At 42.9% G+C, this 17,572-nt stretch overlaps 1 protein-coding gene across 2 annotated transcripts in view; it reads left to right on the top strand.

Annotated features, from left to right (window-relative positions):
* The first annotated feature begins 837 nt into the window (after positions 1-837).
* UNC5B (unc-5 netrin receptor B) overlaps positions 838-17,572 on the top strand; it is a 291,780-nt gene continuing 275,045 nt past the window's right edge. Inside the window, exon 1 of one of the 2 annotated variants that reach the window (XM_070752210.1) lies at positions 838-1,387. In XM_070752210.1, coding sequence (XP_070608311.1) covers positions 1,294-1,387 — 94 coding nt within the window. In that variant the 5' untranslated portion in view covers positions 838-1,293. The remainder of the gene's footprint in view (positions 1,388-17,572) is intronic. The other variant, XM_070752211.1, reaches the window with a different exon arrangement.

Raw genomic sequence — 17,572 nt, 5'->3', positions numbered from 1 at the left:
TCATAACATTATCTTACTTGCTCTTTTTGTTTTCATCAGGGATATATATGTTTCAATTCCTATGCTCAAAACGATGCTATAAAGCACTGCACACCAAGACAACTAGACACAAGAACAGGCCCCCCCCCCCCGAAAGCCATCACCTGCTAAACAAATAATTCCCTCACCACTGTCAAACTATTCACTAAGGCTGCATTACTATTTACCTTAGTCTTCTCATCATTCCGATCACCCATCTCCTCCCACAAATGATTGCATGACTGTTACTTGTTGCTTGTATCCATACGATTTATATTAACATTGATTGCTTTCTGATTGCCTGACCCCCTATGACAATCACTAAATGTTGTACCTCATGATTCTTGACAAATGTCTCTTTTCTTTTATGTACACAAAGGGCATGTGTACCAATGACAAATTCCTTGTGTGTCCAATCACACTTGGCCAATAAAGAATTCTATTCCTATTCTCTTCTATTCTAGCTCACCACTAGATTCTTGGAAGAAAGTTTGGGATACAAATTTAATAAATTTGAATGATTCAGTCAATCAATAAGATTCTATTCCATTCCATTCCATTCTATCTTATTTCATTATATCATATTCCATTCCATTCCGGAACAAACGGCAGCAACGGGCGGTCGGGTTGCTCGATTATCGTCAAGCCAGCGTGGCGAGAGACTCCAGTTCCGAAGGTTTAGGCATCGGACTACGGCGCCGCGTTTTCCTGGCAACCCTGGCGCGGCCGTGTCGGTGTGTGGGCCGTCGGGAACTCCCTCCCGCCCCCCTCTTTGGCTCCGCCGGCTCCTTCGCTCCGCCCGTCTCGGTCCTCCTCAGCGGAGCCCCGGGCTCCAGTTCCTCCGGCTCCTGGGCTGCTCTGCGTGCGGGACCCCTTGGCAGTGTGGCAGGAGGCGGGCTGGCGGTCGGAGGCGAGGCAGCGGCTGGCGGACAAGAGCCCAGCGAGGACCGGGAGAAGCCTTTGCGAGGGATGCGAGCCGCGCCCGGAGCCTCTCGGAGCCGCGGGGGTCCCAAGTTGGCCGCGTGAAAAAGGGGGGAAGCGCCGCAGCCTTGGCACCAAGCGAGAGATCCGGCGGCCGAGGGACCCGCTGCCCCAGCGCATCTCCCGCTGCCCTGCCGGCTTAAAAGTTGCTGGAGGAAGAGGAGGAGGCGGAGGGGCGGTGGGGGCTTCGCGTGGGGAGGCTGGAGTCTCCGGAGACCGGCGAGAGGAAGAGCGAGGGAGGCGCCGTCGTCTTCGCCGCCGCCACCACCGCCACCGCAGCCTTAGCCGGGCGCGATGCCTTCTGCCTGGAGCCGAGGAGTGTCGGGCCCCGGGGCCATCGCCCTGCTTCTTCTGGTAGCCCTGGGCAACCTGGGACTTGGCCACGCAGGTAAGTTGAAGCCGGCGCGGGGACGGAGGTGGGGGACCACAACAACAGCGCAATAACCGCGCCGCCTTGTTTGCTTGCGCCCCGGTTCTCGCGGATGCTTCGGTTCCACCAACTCGGTTCGAAGGAGGGAAGGAAAGACGCCGCCTTCCTTTCCCGGTCAGGAAAGTTTCTCTCCTGAGCTTCCCGGGCCCCATTCCCTCTCACGCACACACCCCACTTTCCTTCCCACTCCCACCCCCATCCTATTCCCCGTCTGGATTCTTTCAGCGGCGCCTCGGACTTTTGACAACCGCTTTGCAGAGATGGTGGAGAGAGAGGGAGAGAGGGGGGGAAGAGAAGGGGGGAGTGGGAGACAGAAAGAAGAAAAGAGAGGGACAGAGAGGGCGAGGGGGGGGAAGAGAGGGGGAGGGGGACAGAGAGGGGGAGAGGGGGGAGGGAGAGAGGAAAAGAGAGGGCGAGGGGGGGAAGAGAGGGGGAGGGGGACAGAGAGGGGGAGAGGGGGAGAGGGGGGAGGGAGAGAGGAAAAGAGAGGGGGAGGAGGACAGAGAGGGGGAGAGGGGAGGGAGAGGGGGGCAGAGAGCAAAAGAGAGGGAGAGGGGGAGAGAGAGAGGAAAAGAGAGGGGAGCGGGAGGGGGAGAGAGGAAAAGAGAGGGAGAGGGGGACAGAGAGGGAGAGAGGGTGAGGGGAAAGAGAAGAAAAGGGAGAGAGAGGGTGAGGGTGAGAGACGGGGTGAGGGGGAGAGAGGGGGAGAGGGAGGGAGAGGGAGGATAGAGGGAGGGAAGGGAGAGGAAAGAGGGAGAGGGGGAGGGGGAGGGCGGGAGAGAGAGGAAGAGAGGGGAGAGGGGGACAGAGATTGGGAGAGGAGAAGAGAGAGGGAGGGAATAAGGGAGAGAGGGGGACAGGAAGATGGAGAGAGGGGGGGGAGAGAGATGAAAGGAAAGGGGCGAAAGTGCTTCGAATCTTCCCTGTCCGGGGCGGCTTTTCCTCTTTCCCGTTCGGCCAAAGCTCCGCAGGACTTGGCGCTGCAGTCCGCGGCATCTTGTACCGGGCGAGGAAAGCCGGGGGGGGGGTAGAGAGAGAGAAAACAGGCTGCTTGAGGTTTGTGGGATCCGGAGAAGGAGGCGCGTTGAAATGGCTGCCCGCATGGAGGGGACCGCGGGGAACGGCGCCGAGGGGCATGGGGAGGTCCCCCTCAAAAGCGGAGAAGCGGCGGGGGCCGGGAGAGCTTCGCTTCCGAAGCCCGACCCTGCCCCGACTTGGTTGGAGAAGTTCCGCGAGGTTCCTTTGGCAGGTTGCGCGCAAGAGACCTCGCAGTGGAGGTTGGAAAGGCAGGCGGTGAGCTGGACGGGAGGCAAAACTTTCCCTATTTTGAATGTAAAGTCACCTGCTCGGCTACGGAGGGAGAGAGTGTGTGTGGAGGTTTGCTTCGACCAGAGTCGATGCTGCGGGCATTTGAAGTGGGGGGACATGTAAACCTCGCCTCGTTTCACTTCTTCCAATTTCAGGTGTAGCTAAACTTGGCCTAAGTTCCAGACATTTTTTCCTGCTGTCTTATTATTTCTCGAAGGTGCGCCCCGTTTGCCTCTAAGCCAGCGTTTCTCAACCTTGACAACTTGAAGATATTTGGACTTCAATTCCCAGAATTCCCCAGCCAGCGAATGCTGGCTGGGGAATTCTGGGAGTTGAAGTCCAGATATCTTCAAGTTGCCAAGGTTGGGAAACACTGCTCTAAGCCACTGCATCCTCGCCGAACCCTGTAAAGTTAACAACGGGAAGATATCTATTCTTCTTCTTTTTTTTTTTTTAAGAAAAAGAATAAAATTCTTCTCCTACCCAGATTAACCCAGGGACCATTGACTTGTGGGTTTGGTAATTTTTAAAACCAGGTCTCCTAGGTCAAGTACAGTAGTGAGAAATAATGTCAGGACTTGTGAAAAAAAATCACAACATCTTAAAAAGACTGGAGGTTCGAAACCAGGCAAGGGCTTGTTTTTTTCTCAGGGTCTGTTTATGTTGTGTAGCTAAAGGGCAGGAATTGCTCCTGGTTAAAGGTATATGAAAAATTCCAGGAAAATTAACTTTTCATTCTCTTCAAGGAAAACAGGCTAGATCATAGACAGAGGCGCTGATTACTAGGAGGCGTTTTATTTGACAGTGCTAGAGATCTTGTTTTGTAAAATAGCATATTTCAGCTAAAGCTGGACTGTAAAAATCCAGATGACCACTAGGTAGCGACAGAGTGTTTTCTGTCCTTGGCTGATAACTCTGTGGTTGCCTGGAATCGGTCCTTCTCAGACTGGGCTGTTCATTTGAGTTGATCCACTGACCTCAGCCGGCTTCTGCTGTTTTCAGCTGCAGCCTAAATGCACATTTATTTTCCCTCTGGAAAATAAGAACTTTGAACTTAAAGGGACTTAATTCTAATACACAACTGGAGTTAATTTGGGATCCACCAGCTATAATTTCATCCTGTGACTTCTTGAAGTCCTGAATAAAGGTTCTTGATTTTAGAAGGAAACCCAATGAAACATACAAAGTGTTAGACAAAGAGACAAATCTCAAACTATTAGCACAGCTAAAAGAAGAAGGAATTAATATAGACTGGTGGCCCTACAATCAAATAAAATCCCGATTACGGATAGATAAAGAAAAATACGGAATCGAGAAAAAAGATCTTCCACTAGACAAAATCTTACTAGGATCAAACAAAAAAAGCAATTACCATTACATATAAACTATTGTTAGAACATAATAACCAGAAGAAATTTTCAAAGGTAACATGATAGCCTGGGCAAAGAATATTGGACACTCCATACAATTAGACCAATGGGAAAAAAGGTGGCATACAAACTATAAAATGACCAGATCTACCTCTTACATATGTGCATATGTCTCTGTGTTATAAAACCAAAAAAATTCTTTGCTTTCTCTTTGGTAGAAAACCTGGAGAGTGAAGTGTCAAACTGAGCTGTAGGGGATGGGTTTTTTGCAAATGTATAAAGGGGGAGGGAACCCCCAAATGTTAGCGTATTAGTTGTTTTTTTTAAAAAAAAAACATGTGAACTCTTTCAGAGTCCTTAAGTTTCTTTAGATTAATATAGCTGAAATGATAGTGTATTTAATAGAGATAATTATTTTGCCTAAAATATGGACGCTAGCATTTAAATAATGGAGAGGTTGTGCTTTGGTTAAATTTGTTTGAGTCCTCCACTATAAATATATCAATTCAGTAGATAAATATTTATTCCACCCCACAGGAACAGTTTTCCCTCAGTGGAAAGAATGAGCAAAGTGAAAAAAAATGCTACATCATTTTAACTCCCTCTCCTCGATTTAATCTCTAGTGTGACCTGAGTTACAACGCCCTCATTTTCTATTTCATGTTCTCCTGGGAGTAGTTTGAGGGCAGATGCTTTGAGGTGGTCCATTCAGTATGAAGCCAAGCCATTCTGACAAGATAATCTAGAGACAATTTTGGTGAAAACTGATGATGGATGAGAATGTCCCTAATTGCTGATAGTTACTATGTATGTTGAGCAGCTGTTACTCAATACACTGGATGCATTGTTTATAAGGGTGCTGTTTGCTCTGGTTCCAAAGAGCTGGTTTGTAATTAACTGGAATCATATTATAATTTGCATTGAGTCTGGTATTTTAAAGATCTATTTGGAAGTTGCAGTTAATGATAGAGGGGAGCAAAGTGAGCAGTGTTTTAAAGGGATTCTGGAATGTAAAATAGGACTTGTGCTAAAAGTAATTCTCTTTGTGCATATTTATAAACATGCTTTCTTACACACTTAAAAAGGGTTGAGCTGAAACACTGGCTTTTTCAAACATAGGTTCTTATTTGTATCTCAACCATCTAATTAGAATATAGAAAAAAAATGAGAGAATGGTAAAGATAGCCACAAAACTTCAATCTTGAAGAGGGGAGCTGGTTCTTTTTTTTAAAAAAAAAAAGCCATGCCACCTCAGATAACCTGATTTAGGAATAAATGACCATAAGAAAGAAAATGGGGTAGGGGAGGGAAGTATGAATGACTGCTCCCGCTGTTAACTCCAGCTTTGAGCTGTATTTGAACTTTATTGATGTTCCATTTTGCTGGCTGAGCAAATGATAAGCCTGTTGAGCAATCTACTCTTTTATTTAATAGTCATGCTAGGTGGAACCATTACTTGAATTTCAGGCATCAGACTTCTTACTGTGGAAATGACATGAAGACAAAAATAATTTTAACTCTCAATAAATGCCTTTTCTTGGTTCTCCAAGACTGCATCAAATATCAGCTTGAGTTATATTTACCCCACGCGGATACATAGCAGTTTATTGATATAAAATCATAACTTATCTTAACCCTTTGGGGCAAGGACTAAGTTGTTTTGTAAAACATAGAGGAATCATAACACTTGTACTGTAGAAACATGAATCTTTTCAATTTACCCATTTTTATTGTTTTGCCTGTTGTGTGCCCTCTATCCTGGGGGTTATTTTTGTTGGTCTACAGCAGTTTTTCAAACATGATAACTTTAAGGTGTATAGACTTGAAGTCCCCCGAAAGAGGCCAGGCTGGAGAATTCCATTTGTTGAAGTCCATACCTCTTAAAGTCGCAAAACAGTGGTCTATATCAAAATGATGCTTTCAGATAGATTGCAGATTCTTGGGGTATCTACAGAATTATAGATCTGGAGGGCATAAGGCTGAAGAAGAGTAATATGTGTGCTTTCTCTCTTACACACACACACACACACACACACACACACACACACACACTGCTTGTGCTTGAAACAATTGCACCACTAACCCTAGTTCTCTTAGTTCCTGGGCCCAAGACATTTCTAGAATAGGTAGGCATTTAAATCTCCTTGTTTTGTGCTACTCCCATGCTAGCAACTCACAATTGCATCTACATACTGTATATGCATTGTAACTTTGCAGCATGGACCATCAATAAGAAAGAGGTGTTAAGTTTCCTTTTGAGGGTAGATACAAAAGGATGTCTTTGGCTGCCTATCACAAGGGAGGAAACAATAAAATCTGATGGCTGCAGAGTTTGGGACAGATCCTGACAATAAACATGAAGGGTTTGGAGTTTCCTGACAGAGAGGGACAAGTCAAAGAATTTATATATTTTCTTGAAAATGACTTCAAAGCAGAAGGAGCCTTTAATAAGACACAGCAGTGTGTCACTAGATAAATCTGCAGTTTTGGTCTGCTCATGGCCAGAAGCATCTTGGGGCAAACATGGCTTGTGAGAGAAAATTGAAAGGGAAAACTTGTTTTTACAATGTAGCTAAAGTGCCAGAGTTTTTGCAGAATGTATCACCTTCAATAGTACATGCAAACCATGCCCAGACTTTCCAACACCTCCTAAGTTCATTGGAAACTAAAAGAGAAGCAACCTGGAATTTAGGAGAAACTCCCTAACAGTGAGGACAAATAACCAATGGAACAGTTTGCGTTCAGAAATTGCTGACGCTCCATCACTGGATGTCTTCAAGACTAGACAGTCACTTATCTGAAATGGCATAGACTGATCTTTAATATAAGAAAACACTGATGTGGCTCTTCTTTAATTAACTACTCTGTTAAATCATCTTCACTTACTTATTGTTTGTACTTTCCTGATGCTGAAACAGAGTCATGAGTTCAAAATTCCACTGTTATTTCACCAGCTCTATTTTCTTAGCAGCTGAACTAACCCAGCAGTAATTATGAAACTTCATAATTTCCCAGCTTGTTTGGGAGCGGGTACCAGTTTGGGAAAGGCTGAACTAATAGATACACAGGGCTGGGCTGTTTACCAGAATGAGGAGCAAGAGACACTTCCTACTTGTTGCTTTTACCACTAGGAAGAATGATCATTTGTGGAAGACCAGTGTCAGATGGTAAAAAGTATCAAAAGATTTCATTCCATTCATTTCCTAAAATGGTTGGTTCTTATCCTAACTTAGAGGCAAATTGGAGCTGAAGTCCAGCCTACTGAATGTTGTCCTGCCTATGCTGGAGAGATCTCAAATAATAATTCTTGTTCCCCATCTAAAAGGATTGTCTAAACCACTGGGTGTCCAACTTTGGCAACTTTGATTTGTGGACTTCAACTCCCAGAATGCCCCAGCCAGTCATGCTGACTTGGGAATTCTGGGAGTTGAGGTCCACAAATCTTAAAATTGCCAAGGAATGGGCACTTCTCATCTAAATAGTTTGTTAGTTTCCCTGCTTCTTCTTTTCCTAACCATCTCTCATACTATCTAGTCACTTGCAGACTTCTCCACAGAGAATGTTTCTCCATAGAGTGGATACTATAGCTCAATTCATGTTCTGCAGTAATATTTCCCCACTCCACCCAAAGAGGTATTGAGTATGATTAATCAACCGTAGGGTTCCCTTGATTTTCGCGGGTTCGAACTTCACGAAAAGTCTATACCGTGGTTTTTTAAAAATATTAATTAAAAAATACTTTGCGGGTTTTTTCCCTATACCATGGTTTTCCCCACCCGATGACATCATATGTCATCGCCAAACTTTCATCCGACTTTAATAAATATTTTTTTAATAAACTTTAATAAATAAACATGGTGAGTAATGATCTAAATGGTGATAAGGGGAATGGGAAATTGCACTTTAGGGGTTTAAAGTGTTAAGGGAAGGCTTGTGATACTGTTCACAGCCAAAAATAGTGTATTTACTTCTGCATCTCTACTTCATGGAAATTGGACTTTCGCGGGCAGTCTCAGAACGCATCCCCCGTGAAAATCGAGGGAACACTGTACAAGAATGGCTATATAAGTTTGTTTAATAAATAAACAGATTTCTTCCACCTGATAATTTTGCAAGGTTTATCATCTTCATTGTGTACAGGTACTCCTCAATGGACCAATCTTTCCTTTAGTGGCCATTCATAGTTACTACAGCATTGAAAAATAGTGACTTGGGATCATTTTCATTGTTTCACAAGGTCTTGGGATCAACTTTTGTGACTTTTTGAGACTGGGAAGCCAGAAACCCTTGACAACCCTGTTACTAACTGTTCTGTCAGGCTCTCTGGTAGAATCCTCCCACAAATTCACAGGTACAAATTTCACACAAACACGTTTGAAAATTCAAAACAATGTTCTTTATAATGAAAATTCATTTAAACCAAGCCCTCTTTTGGTATAGCAAAGAGCACTCACCTCCAAACAAACTGGTAATCTGTACAAGTCCCTTATCAGTTCTGTGATACTTAGCTTGCAGATGTGAGGCAATTCACAGTCCTTCTTTCACAAAGTGAAACACACTTTGCTCTGGTTTAGTTTCAAAGTGGGGGAAAAATCAGCACACAAAAGGTCAAAGTCAGTAAAGCAGTCACGAAACACAACAATCAGATGATCCTCCACAATTGCCAAACCCACAGGCTGCTCTTTATAGCAGCTTCGCTAATTACCACAGCCCCACCCAATCACAGGTGGCCTCATTTTCTTTGATAATAATCTCTCAGTTGTTGCTGCCTATGCATCGCTCTCCACATGCGTGGCTGTATCATTAACTCTTGTTCTGAATCCAAGGAGGAGCTAGATAATTGATCTCCTTCTGAGCTGTCTGCCACACTTTCCTCCTCCCTGTCACTCGTGTCTTCTTGGTCAGAGGAGCCTTCATCAGCAGATTCCACCAGGGGCAAAACAGGCCTGCAGCATGTGGATGTCTCCCCCACATCCACAGTCCTTGGGGCAGGAGCTGGGCCAGAGCTAACCACAACACTAACTTAACAACTGCAGTTATTCACTTAACTGTGGTGAGGAAAGTCATAAATTGGGGCAAAACTCACTTAACTGTCTCAGTCAGCAACAGAAATTTGGGGATCAATTATAGTCATAAATTCCAGAGCTTCCTACTCAGGCCAAGAGAATATTATTTCTGAACACTTAATGCTGGTCTGTCTGTAGACGTTTAGTGTACTAGCAGCTAGCTGGCTCGTTTCTTTTATGAAAACAAAATCCCTGAGAATAGTTCTGTTCTAATGTATATCCCGGGCTGTTTAAGAAAAAAAAAGGGGAAAGAAAACATTCATGGGTCAGGAAAGAGAAATACTTGTTTTTGATATTTTTGCTACATGGACAGTTGACTTTTTTATTTATCCTGTGCAAAGATATTACAAATATGATGCAGGCTAGCCTTTTCCCACCAGGTGCCCTCCAGATATATTGAATTGCAACCTCAGTACCCCTCAATTCAAGAAGACAGTTGGAAGTTTCTGTGGAGAATTGTAAATTGATGCATTTGAAGGATGCAAGATATGGGATAACTTATTTAGATAATATCTCAGCTTTTTCCCTAGTTCTTTATTTCATGCTGCTAAAATTGCACGTGTGCCAGTCCAGTCCACGTTATCCGGAAGTCAGGCAAATTGTCACTAAAGCAGAAAAATAACATTATAGAATACACTCTCTGTAGGTGTAGGGTTGGGTAGGTGTGAGAGAGAGAGGAGGGAGAGAGAGGGGGGGGAGAGAGATCCATGTTAGAAATGTTTTATTGTAGGTTTGAGTCAGAAGAACCATTTATATATATGGTTCTAAATAGGTTGACTGTGAAAGTTTTAACAACTTAAAAAAAAACCCTTTCTAAATAGGAAGAACGCCTCTAGGAATTACAGTGCCATAATAATTTCCTTCTTTTGTTAAAGTGGAGCAGAAGCTGAGGGATGCATTTTTGGGGGTTGTTTTATTGTTTGCATTTATTTGACAGACCAAAGGACCTAATAACTGCTTCTCTTATTTTAGAGGGGAGGTATGTCAAGTGGGGAGGGAGGAATTGCTGACCTGATGATGATTTACACTATGGATTTTCAAGGATGACCAAGAGCAGGAACTGCAGGAAAGGTTAAAAGGGGGGCGGGAATGAGGTTCGACAATTCTATGAGCATTGGTATCTTACAAAGATCTCCTTTCTGGGGGGGGGGGGGTTCAAGTAGGAGAAAGGCATTTTTGTCTTTCTCTATTCCCCCTTCCCATAAGTGGACTCAGTCGGATACTTAAATCTGGAACTCTTTACATTAATACTGCAAAAAAATATATATAGTAATAGTACGTGGATGTTGTCAGTCACTATTTGTCTGTGCATGGGTGTGTATAATTAAGAGCTTCCTTTTAGAAAAGGGTGATGTTTCAGCGTGCATGCATGCACTTGCTTTTCCTTAGCTTTTGTAAAACATTTTAGTGCCGGATTTGCAGCCCCTTTGCTGAGTCTAAAAAATATTAATCAGTTTGCCCTCTCTGTTTCTTTGGCCTCAAATCAATGAGCCCCATTATTGCCAGCAAATGGCCAAGTCGGATTCACATTTTCTTCCTGGTACGGCCGTGTTCCTCTAATAAGTGCACAACATAGAGCAAGTCAACAAGCATTGATTTCTCCATCCGTTTGTTTTTTCATGTCCTGTGCCTGCTTTGAGACCCACAAAATGCACACGTGATGGGAAAGAGCGTCATCTCACAGAGCTCTTTGCCAGCCCAGTTTCTGATCCTCAGCAAGCAAAACTTTCAGTTCTTCAAACTTGCCAGATGTTAGTGTGATGTGTTTAAATACAGAGAGTGGTTCAGAAAATATAAGTTTCGTATGTACAGACAGGGTCAGGGGTGGGTTCTAACTTACCTCGCTGTCGGTTTGCTTCCTTCCACCCTGTGTGCGCAGTGCCACCACCACCCCTAATTTTTTTTAAAGCGAAAAACAAGATATGGACAAATGCGCAGTGCCAGAAACTTAGCTTCTGTGCAATGCTCAGAATTTTAAAAAATGTTTTTTTGAATTTAAAAATTCAAAGAATATATGGCGGCACCCATGGACTGGCACCGATCCAACAGGCTTTGTGACATCACTATAACTTGAGTCGCCGTGAGAATGGTGGCATAGAAATCTAATAAATGAATAAATAAATGAATAAAAATTAAATAAGATAGAATTGGATAAGATAAGTCAAGACAATACAATACAATACAATACAATATAATATAATATAATATAATATAATATAATATAATATAATATAAATAATCAATGGGTCTCTATCAGTTTGGGCAAACTGGTTCAAACCGGGAGGAACCCACCTCTGGGTAGGCTTCAAAGAGACAGATAAAAAAGAACAATGTCTTGCAACATTGAAAACTATAATAACAGTATGAACCAAATCAGAGGGGATGTTTTGGGGTTGTTTTTTTGTTTGGGGCTGCTGCGCAATTCCATTCCAGTAGAGAAACAGTGGTTTACAAAATACAGTGAAAGGTTTTGCAAGGTGTATTTGAAACCTAGAATTTAAAACATATCATCGGTGTGTAGTTTGGACAAGTTGTCAGTTTGGCAACAATTTGTCACTATACAAGTCAGTATTAGCGCTGAGCTTTCCCGGCACTTCTGGAGTGTATCTCTTTCATTGGTTTGGTTTGTTGTCCCTGTTTGACTATTTTGTTGTTCACTTCTCCACAGCTCCATTCTATCCATTAGTAATCTGCATTTTCTCTTTCGATGTATAATATTATGGGACCTTTGTGGTTTAAGATGGAGAGATGCCTGTGATGGGAATGGCTTTGTTGGCTGGGAAGAGAAGAAGAGAAGAGATTAAAGGTTTTTGACACTGGTATTGTGATAAAACCAAGACAGTTGCAGTAACAATCTCCAAAGTTTCATGTTAAAACATAAAATAAAAACACTACTTCTCCTTCCCCTTTTTTAAGCTGTTCCATCCCTATTTTTGGTTGGCAAAACCAGGAGTCTGCAACAGCCTACGAGGAAGCACAGCATCTGCATTTACCATCACTGCCTTTGGAAGTGATAAAGGCATCAATTGCAATGTCCCAAGTTATAGCCAACTTCAGATCGTGCAGAATGCAGCTGCGAGAGCAATCATAGGCTTTTCCAAATATGCCCATGTTACTCCAACACTCTGCAGTTTGCATTGGTTGCCGATCAATTTCTGGTCACAATTCAAAGTGTTGGTTATTACCTATAAAGCCCTTCATGGCACCGGACCAGGATATCTGCGAGACCGCCTTCTGCCGCACGAATCCCAGCGACCGGTCAGGTCCCACAGAGTTGGCCTTCTCCGGCTCCCGTCGACTAAACAATGTCGTCTGGCGGGACCCAGGGGAAGAGCCTTCTCTGTGGCGGCCCCGACCCTCTGGAATCAGCTCCCTCCAGATATTAGAACTGCCCCTACCCTGCTTGCCTTTCGTAAACTCCTTAAAACCCACCTCTGTCGTCAAGCGTGGGGGAACTGAGACATCTCCCCCTGCCTATGTAGTTTTAGTGCATGATATAACTGAATGCATGCTTTTTATATTGGGGTTCTTTGCTTTTAGATTTTTAAATGTACAAGTGTTATTTTAGATTTTGAATTATTAGATTTGTCAATGTATATTGTTTTTGTCACTGCTGTGAGCCGCCCCGAGTCTGCGGAGAGGGGCGGCATATAAATCTAATAAATAATAATAATAATAATAATAATAATAATAATAATAATAATAATAATAATAATAATAATAATAATAATAATAGTCCCACCAGAACACTGTAGTTTTCTTTATTTGAGTGGGTTCTTCAGATCTCTATTTTAAAAACAAACTCTTGGGGCACAATGCAGATTCAATAAAACCACACAAGAAAGAAGAAAAACTACGGTATTAATAAAGCAGATTTTTTTTAAAAAAGTGTAACCCTCATCTGGGCCTTGGTTCCTAGCCCAAAACAAAACTAAAAAAAAAGGGTGCAGATTTGGGGATCCTGTTTGATGTCTTTCTCACTAGTGTGAGATTCTACCCTGCAAACAGCAGGGAGATAAGCATAGTGCCTGATTTTCTAGCACCTGAGCCACTCTGTAATAGCAGCAGTTCTCATGTTATGCGTGAAATTCTGTGCTCTTTGCTTCTAAGCATCGCAGACCCTGTAGTGGCAGGTGTTGATGGGGGATAAGGGCAAGGAGAAGAGTTTGAAGGGAGCCTTGAAGGGTTTCTTTGGAAAGAAAACCGCTGCCATGCTGTTGACTTGATTAGATGTTTGTTTCAAACCAGGAGTGGCTTGTGAAGCTCAGAAACAAGGTTTGCTGCTCCCTTGGGCCTCCCTGCCGCCCTTGTTCACTTTTCCCCACTGTGGCATCTGCCTAAGCAGCTGTGAAAATCTGGAGTGGGATGCAGCAAACAGGGTTCTCCTGCCTTCTCCTACCAGCAGGAGTGTGAACTTGTGTGATGATTGTTGATGATCAAATAGCGCAGCTCGTATTTGAAACTGGTGAACATATGGGCTTTAAAACTTTTAAACAATAGGTTTAAAGATAAAATGGAGGAAAAGACATACTTGGTTTTTACCCTGCTGAATTGAGGAGAATGTTAACAGCAGGTGTGTCTTGCATTTATGACACTGTGGAATGAATACTGTGTTCGGTTCTGGAGACTTCACTTACAAAAGGATACAAAAACGGTGGAAGGTCTTAAGCATAAAACTTATCAGGAAAGACTTAATGAACTCAATCTGTATAGATTGGAGGACAGAAGGGAAAGTGGGGACATGATATAAACATTTAAATATGTTTCCCAGGTAAGGACTTGATAATTAGACAAAAATGCCAAACCCAGTGTGAACAACTGGCTGACTGTGTGGTGGTGGTGATGATGATGATGATACTAACCACAACAACAATAATAAATAAAATTAAAATATTGCATCAAATTATTCTTGATGTCTGCTTCCTTGTCTGCCACCTAATTCACACTGAGTGGGAGATTTCACAAGCTAGGTTAATTTGATAGATTTATTTCACAAATCTATCTTGCCAAATATTGGATTGCCTTCCTTCCTTCCTCCCTTCCTTCCTTCCTCCCTTCCTTCCTTCCTTCCTCCCTTCCTTCCCTCCCTCCCTCCCTCCCTCCCTCCCTCTCCTGAATAAAACTGTGGCAATAAATAGATGGCAGATGTGGCAATAGCAGTCTTGCCTTTGTAACAATAATATGGTCCAACGGGAATGGTGGTAAAAGAGAAGCAAGACACTGACTTTCCAGGCTTTGCAACTTTAGCAGTTTTGACTGTAGCCAGAAGGGCTAGACGTGTGATTTATAGATTAAATGGAGTCAGGTTGGAAAGCTTTTTATTTATTTGTTTTTATCCTGCCTTTGTTACAAAGCTGCAAACCCAACTAATATTTGCTCCTCCTCCTATATTCCACGCAACAACAAGCCCGGGAGGCAGATTGGCCTTAGAGAGAGAGAACGATTGGCTCAAAGTCACCCAAGCCGGCTTTCGTGCCTAAGGCGGGACTAAAAATCATGGCCTCCCAGTTTCTAGCCTGATGCCTTAATCACTAGACCAGATTCTTGGAGAAGGAGTGATGTAAAAAAGAAAAAGAAAAAAATCAGTGGCCTTGTCCTACTGCCTTTAGGAACAACTTTGCATGTCTACTTCTTTGTATGAAACTTCCCTTCAGCTTTCTGGGTGGGCTGATGGAAGATCTACTCCACTAATATGTGGGCTCCCTGACTTGTTGTAAGTACGTCTGGGGAGCTGGCAGAAAGCCCTGAGCTCCGAGTTGATGATGGAGAGGGCTGTACGCAGTCTGCAAGGAGTTCATTACAGCAGATGTTCCTGCCATAAAGCCACAGGTCCCTGCTGTTTCTTATTCACTTATATCCTTTAGGCTTTAGCGATGCTAATGTTAAGGAAAACATTTGGCTGAAGTGGAGATATAAATCACAGCCTTCTTTCCCTCCTGAATTCCCCACTCAAGCCTCGCCTGTCTTCCTTTATCTGTCTTCTACTTTTAGTTGTCTGTTTTCTCCCGCTCCTACCAAAATGGGTTTGAGAGTCATGGGCGACTCGGCCTCTCTCCCTCCCCCACCTTCTTCCCTCATCCTGCCACAAAATAGGCCTTATTAGCATCTCTTTAGCAATGTGAATTCAGTGTTGGTCAGCAAACAGGAGTTCCTTACTCTGCATAGAAACATAGAAGCCTGACGGCAGAAAAAGACCTCATGATCCATCTAGTCTGCACTTATACTATTTTCTGTATTTTATCTTACAATGGATATATGTTTATCCCAGGCATGTTTAAATTCAGTTACTGTGGATTTATCTACCACGCCTGCTGGAAGTTTGTTCCAAGGATCTACTACTCTTTCAGTAAAATAATATTTTCTCATGTTGCTTTTGATCTTTCCCCCAACTAACTTCAGATTGTGTCGCCTTGTTCTTGTGTTCACTTTCTCCAGAATTGAACACAGTATTCCAAATGTGGTATCACCAGCACTGTATATAGTGGGATCATAATCTCCCTCTTCCTGCTTGTTATACCTGTAGCTATGCAGCCAAGCATCCTACTTGCTTTCGCTACCACCTAACTGCACTGTTCACCCATTTTGAGACTGTCAGAAATCACTACCCCTAAATCCTTTTCTTCTGAAGTTTTTGCTAACACAGAACTGCCAATGCAATCTCTGCAGAGCTTCTCTGCTTCTTAGCAGTTCTGGAGGAGATGCTCCAGGGTTCTAAATCTAAATGGGTTCTAAATCCCATCGCTACCAGTTTGCGTGCTCACACATTTGCAGAAGCATCGGGGTGGGTGGGGGCAGAGCCTACCATCACCCACCGCAACCAGGTTATAGAACTGGACCAGACTGGTAGCAATTCACCACTGATTCCTTCTCCCTACCCAGAATTAAACCTTTTGCTTATTTTTCTTTATACATGGATCCGGTGAAACAATCTGGAAGTGGTGGGACTTGGTGGGTGATTTTCTTCCCCCTAGTTGTTGTTGTTGTTGTTGTTGTTGTTGTTGTTGTTGTTGTTATTATTATTATTATTATTATTATTATTATTATTATTTATTAGATTTGTATGTCGCCCTTTTTCAAAGACTTGGGGCAGCTCACAACAACAAAAACAGTACAAATCCAATAATTAAAACAGTTTAAAAACCCTTAATTAAAAAAATAACAATCATACATCTCATACAAACCATATAAAATGGAAACGGCCCAGGGGAATCAATTTCCCCATGCCTAACGACAGAGGTGGGTTTTAAGGAGTTTACGAAAATTATTTCAATGAGTGCCACGATCCATTCCTATTGATAACTGTTGGGCAGATCACTTTCATGGGGCAGAAAGATACAAAGCAAGAGTTGGTCAATTGTGCTCTTGCCACTAAAGAATAATCCCCACTAGGACAACAAACCCACTTCAAAAGAATAAGGAGGTATTTCCCTTTCTTTCAGGCAGCATGGAGCTGATTGCCGGGAAAAAATGTATCAAGGTCAGACTTGGTTAGGACTTAGATGGAAGCCTACCAAGAAAACATAAGACCTCAGGCAAAAACTGTGTACATAGTTAAAAACAAAACAAACAACCCAGAAGGCACCAGTAAGCCATTTCCATCAATCTCTTCAAAAATTACATGGATGTCTCTAGCCAGAAGTTAATCTTGATTCAAAGGAATGTTTACTTTTCATTAATGTTTTTAAGCCATTGATAGCAAAGCAGGGTATTAAGGAAGTGTGCTCTCTTGTTCAGTTCATCCACATAATAAACCTCGGGAGGAAAATTAAACCCCAACATAGGTTGGGTGGTGGTGGTTGCTTTTCCTGTTTTAATATTAAAACCTACCAAACTCCGCATTGTTAAAACTAGATACATTTTGCATTGCTTCCTTATTTGAGAGACCAGCTTTTCCTTTCTTGGTTTTGTAGACTGGAAATTCTCTCTCTCTCCCCCTCCCCTGTGTGTGTTTGTGTGTGTGTGTGTCTGTGTGTACATCTATAGGAAGTGGGGCCAGATAGCCTTCTGGGCAAACCTCTTGTTTGTCATAAAAATTCTGGAAAATATGTCTAATCTGTTCTTTCCTATGAAGTTGCAAGTCCTTCTCGCAAACACAGTAATCAGATTGTAACTGGAAAAAGGAGGAAAACAAAGAGTCCCCATCATCACAATGAACATCTTTCTATTAGTAATGAGTTGTGTTGTGATTCTGGAGTTGGAAATCATTAAGTTGGCATTTAGAAAAACTACAAACTGGAACTTTATATCTACTTTTCCTGCCTGTCAAGGAGCTATCGTGATATCTTTCAACAGTGACTAAACTGGATTTGCCATTGGTTTTGCTCTGGAGAAGTGAGAAACCAACAATGGTGGGACATTTGTATACAAATTGTAAAATACTGGCGTGACCGTACAACCAC

This window comes from Erythrolamprus reginae, chromosome 5 (genome assembly GCF_031021105.1).
Source record: "Erythrolamprus reginae isolate rEryReg1 chromosome 5, rEryReg1.hap1, whole genome shotgun sequence".
NCBI lineage: Eukaryota > Metazoa > Chordata > Lepidosauria > Squamata > Dipsadidae > Erythrolamprus > Erythrolamprus reginae.
Note: the sequence above shows the minus strand (reverse complement) of the source record. Positions and strands in the feature narration are given on the sequence as shown.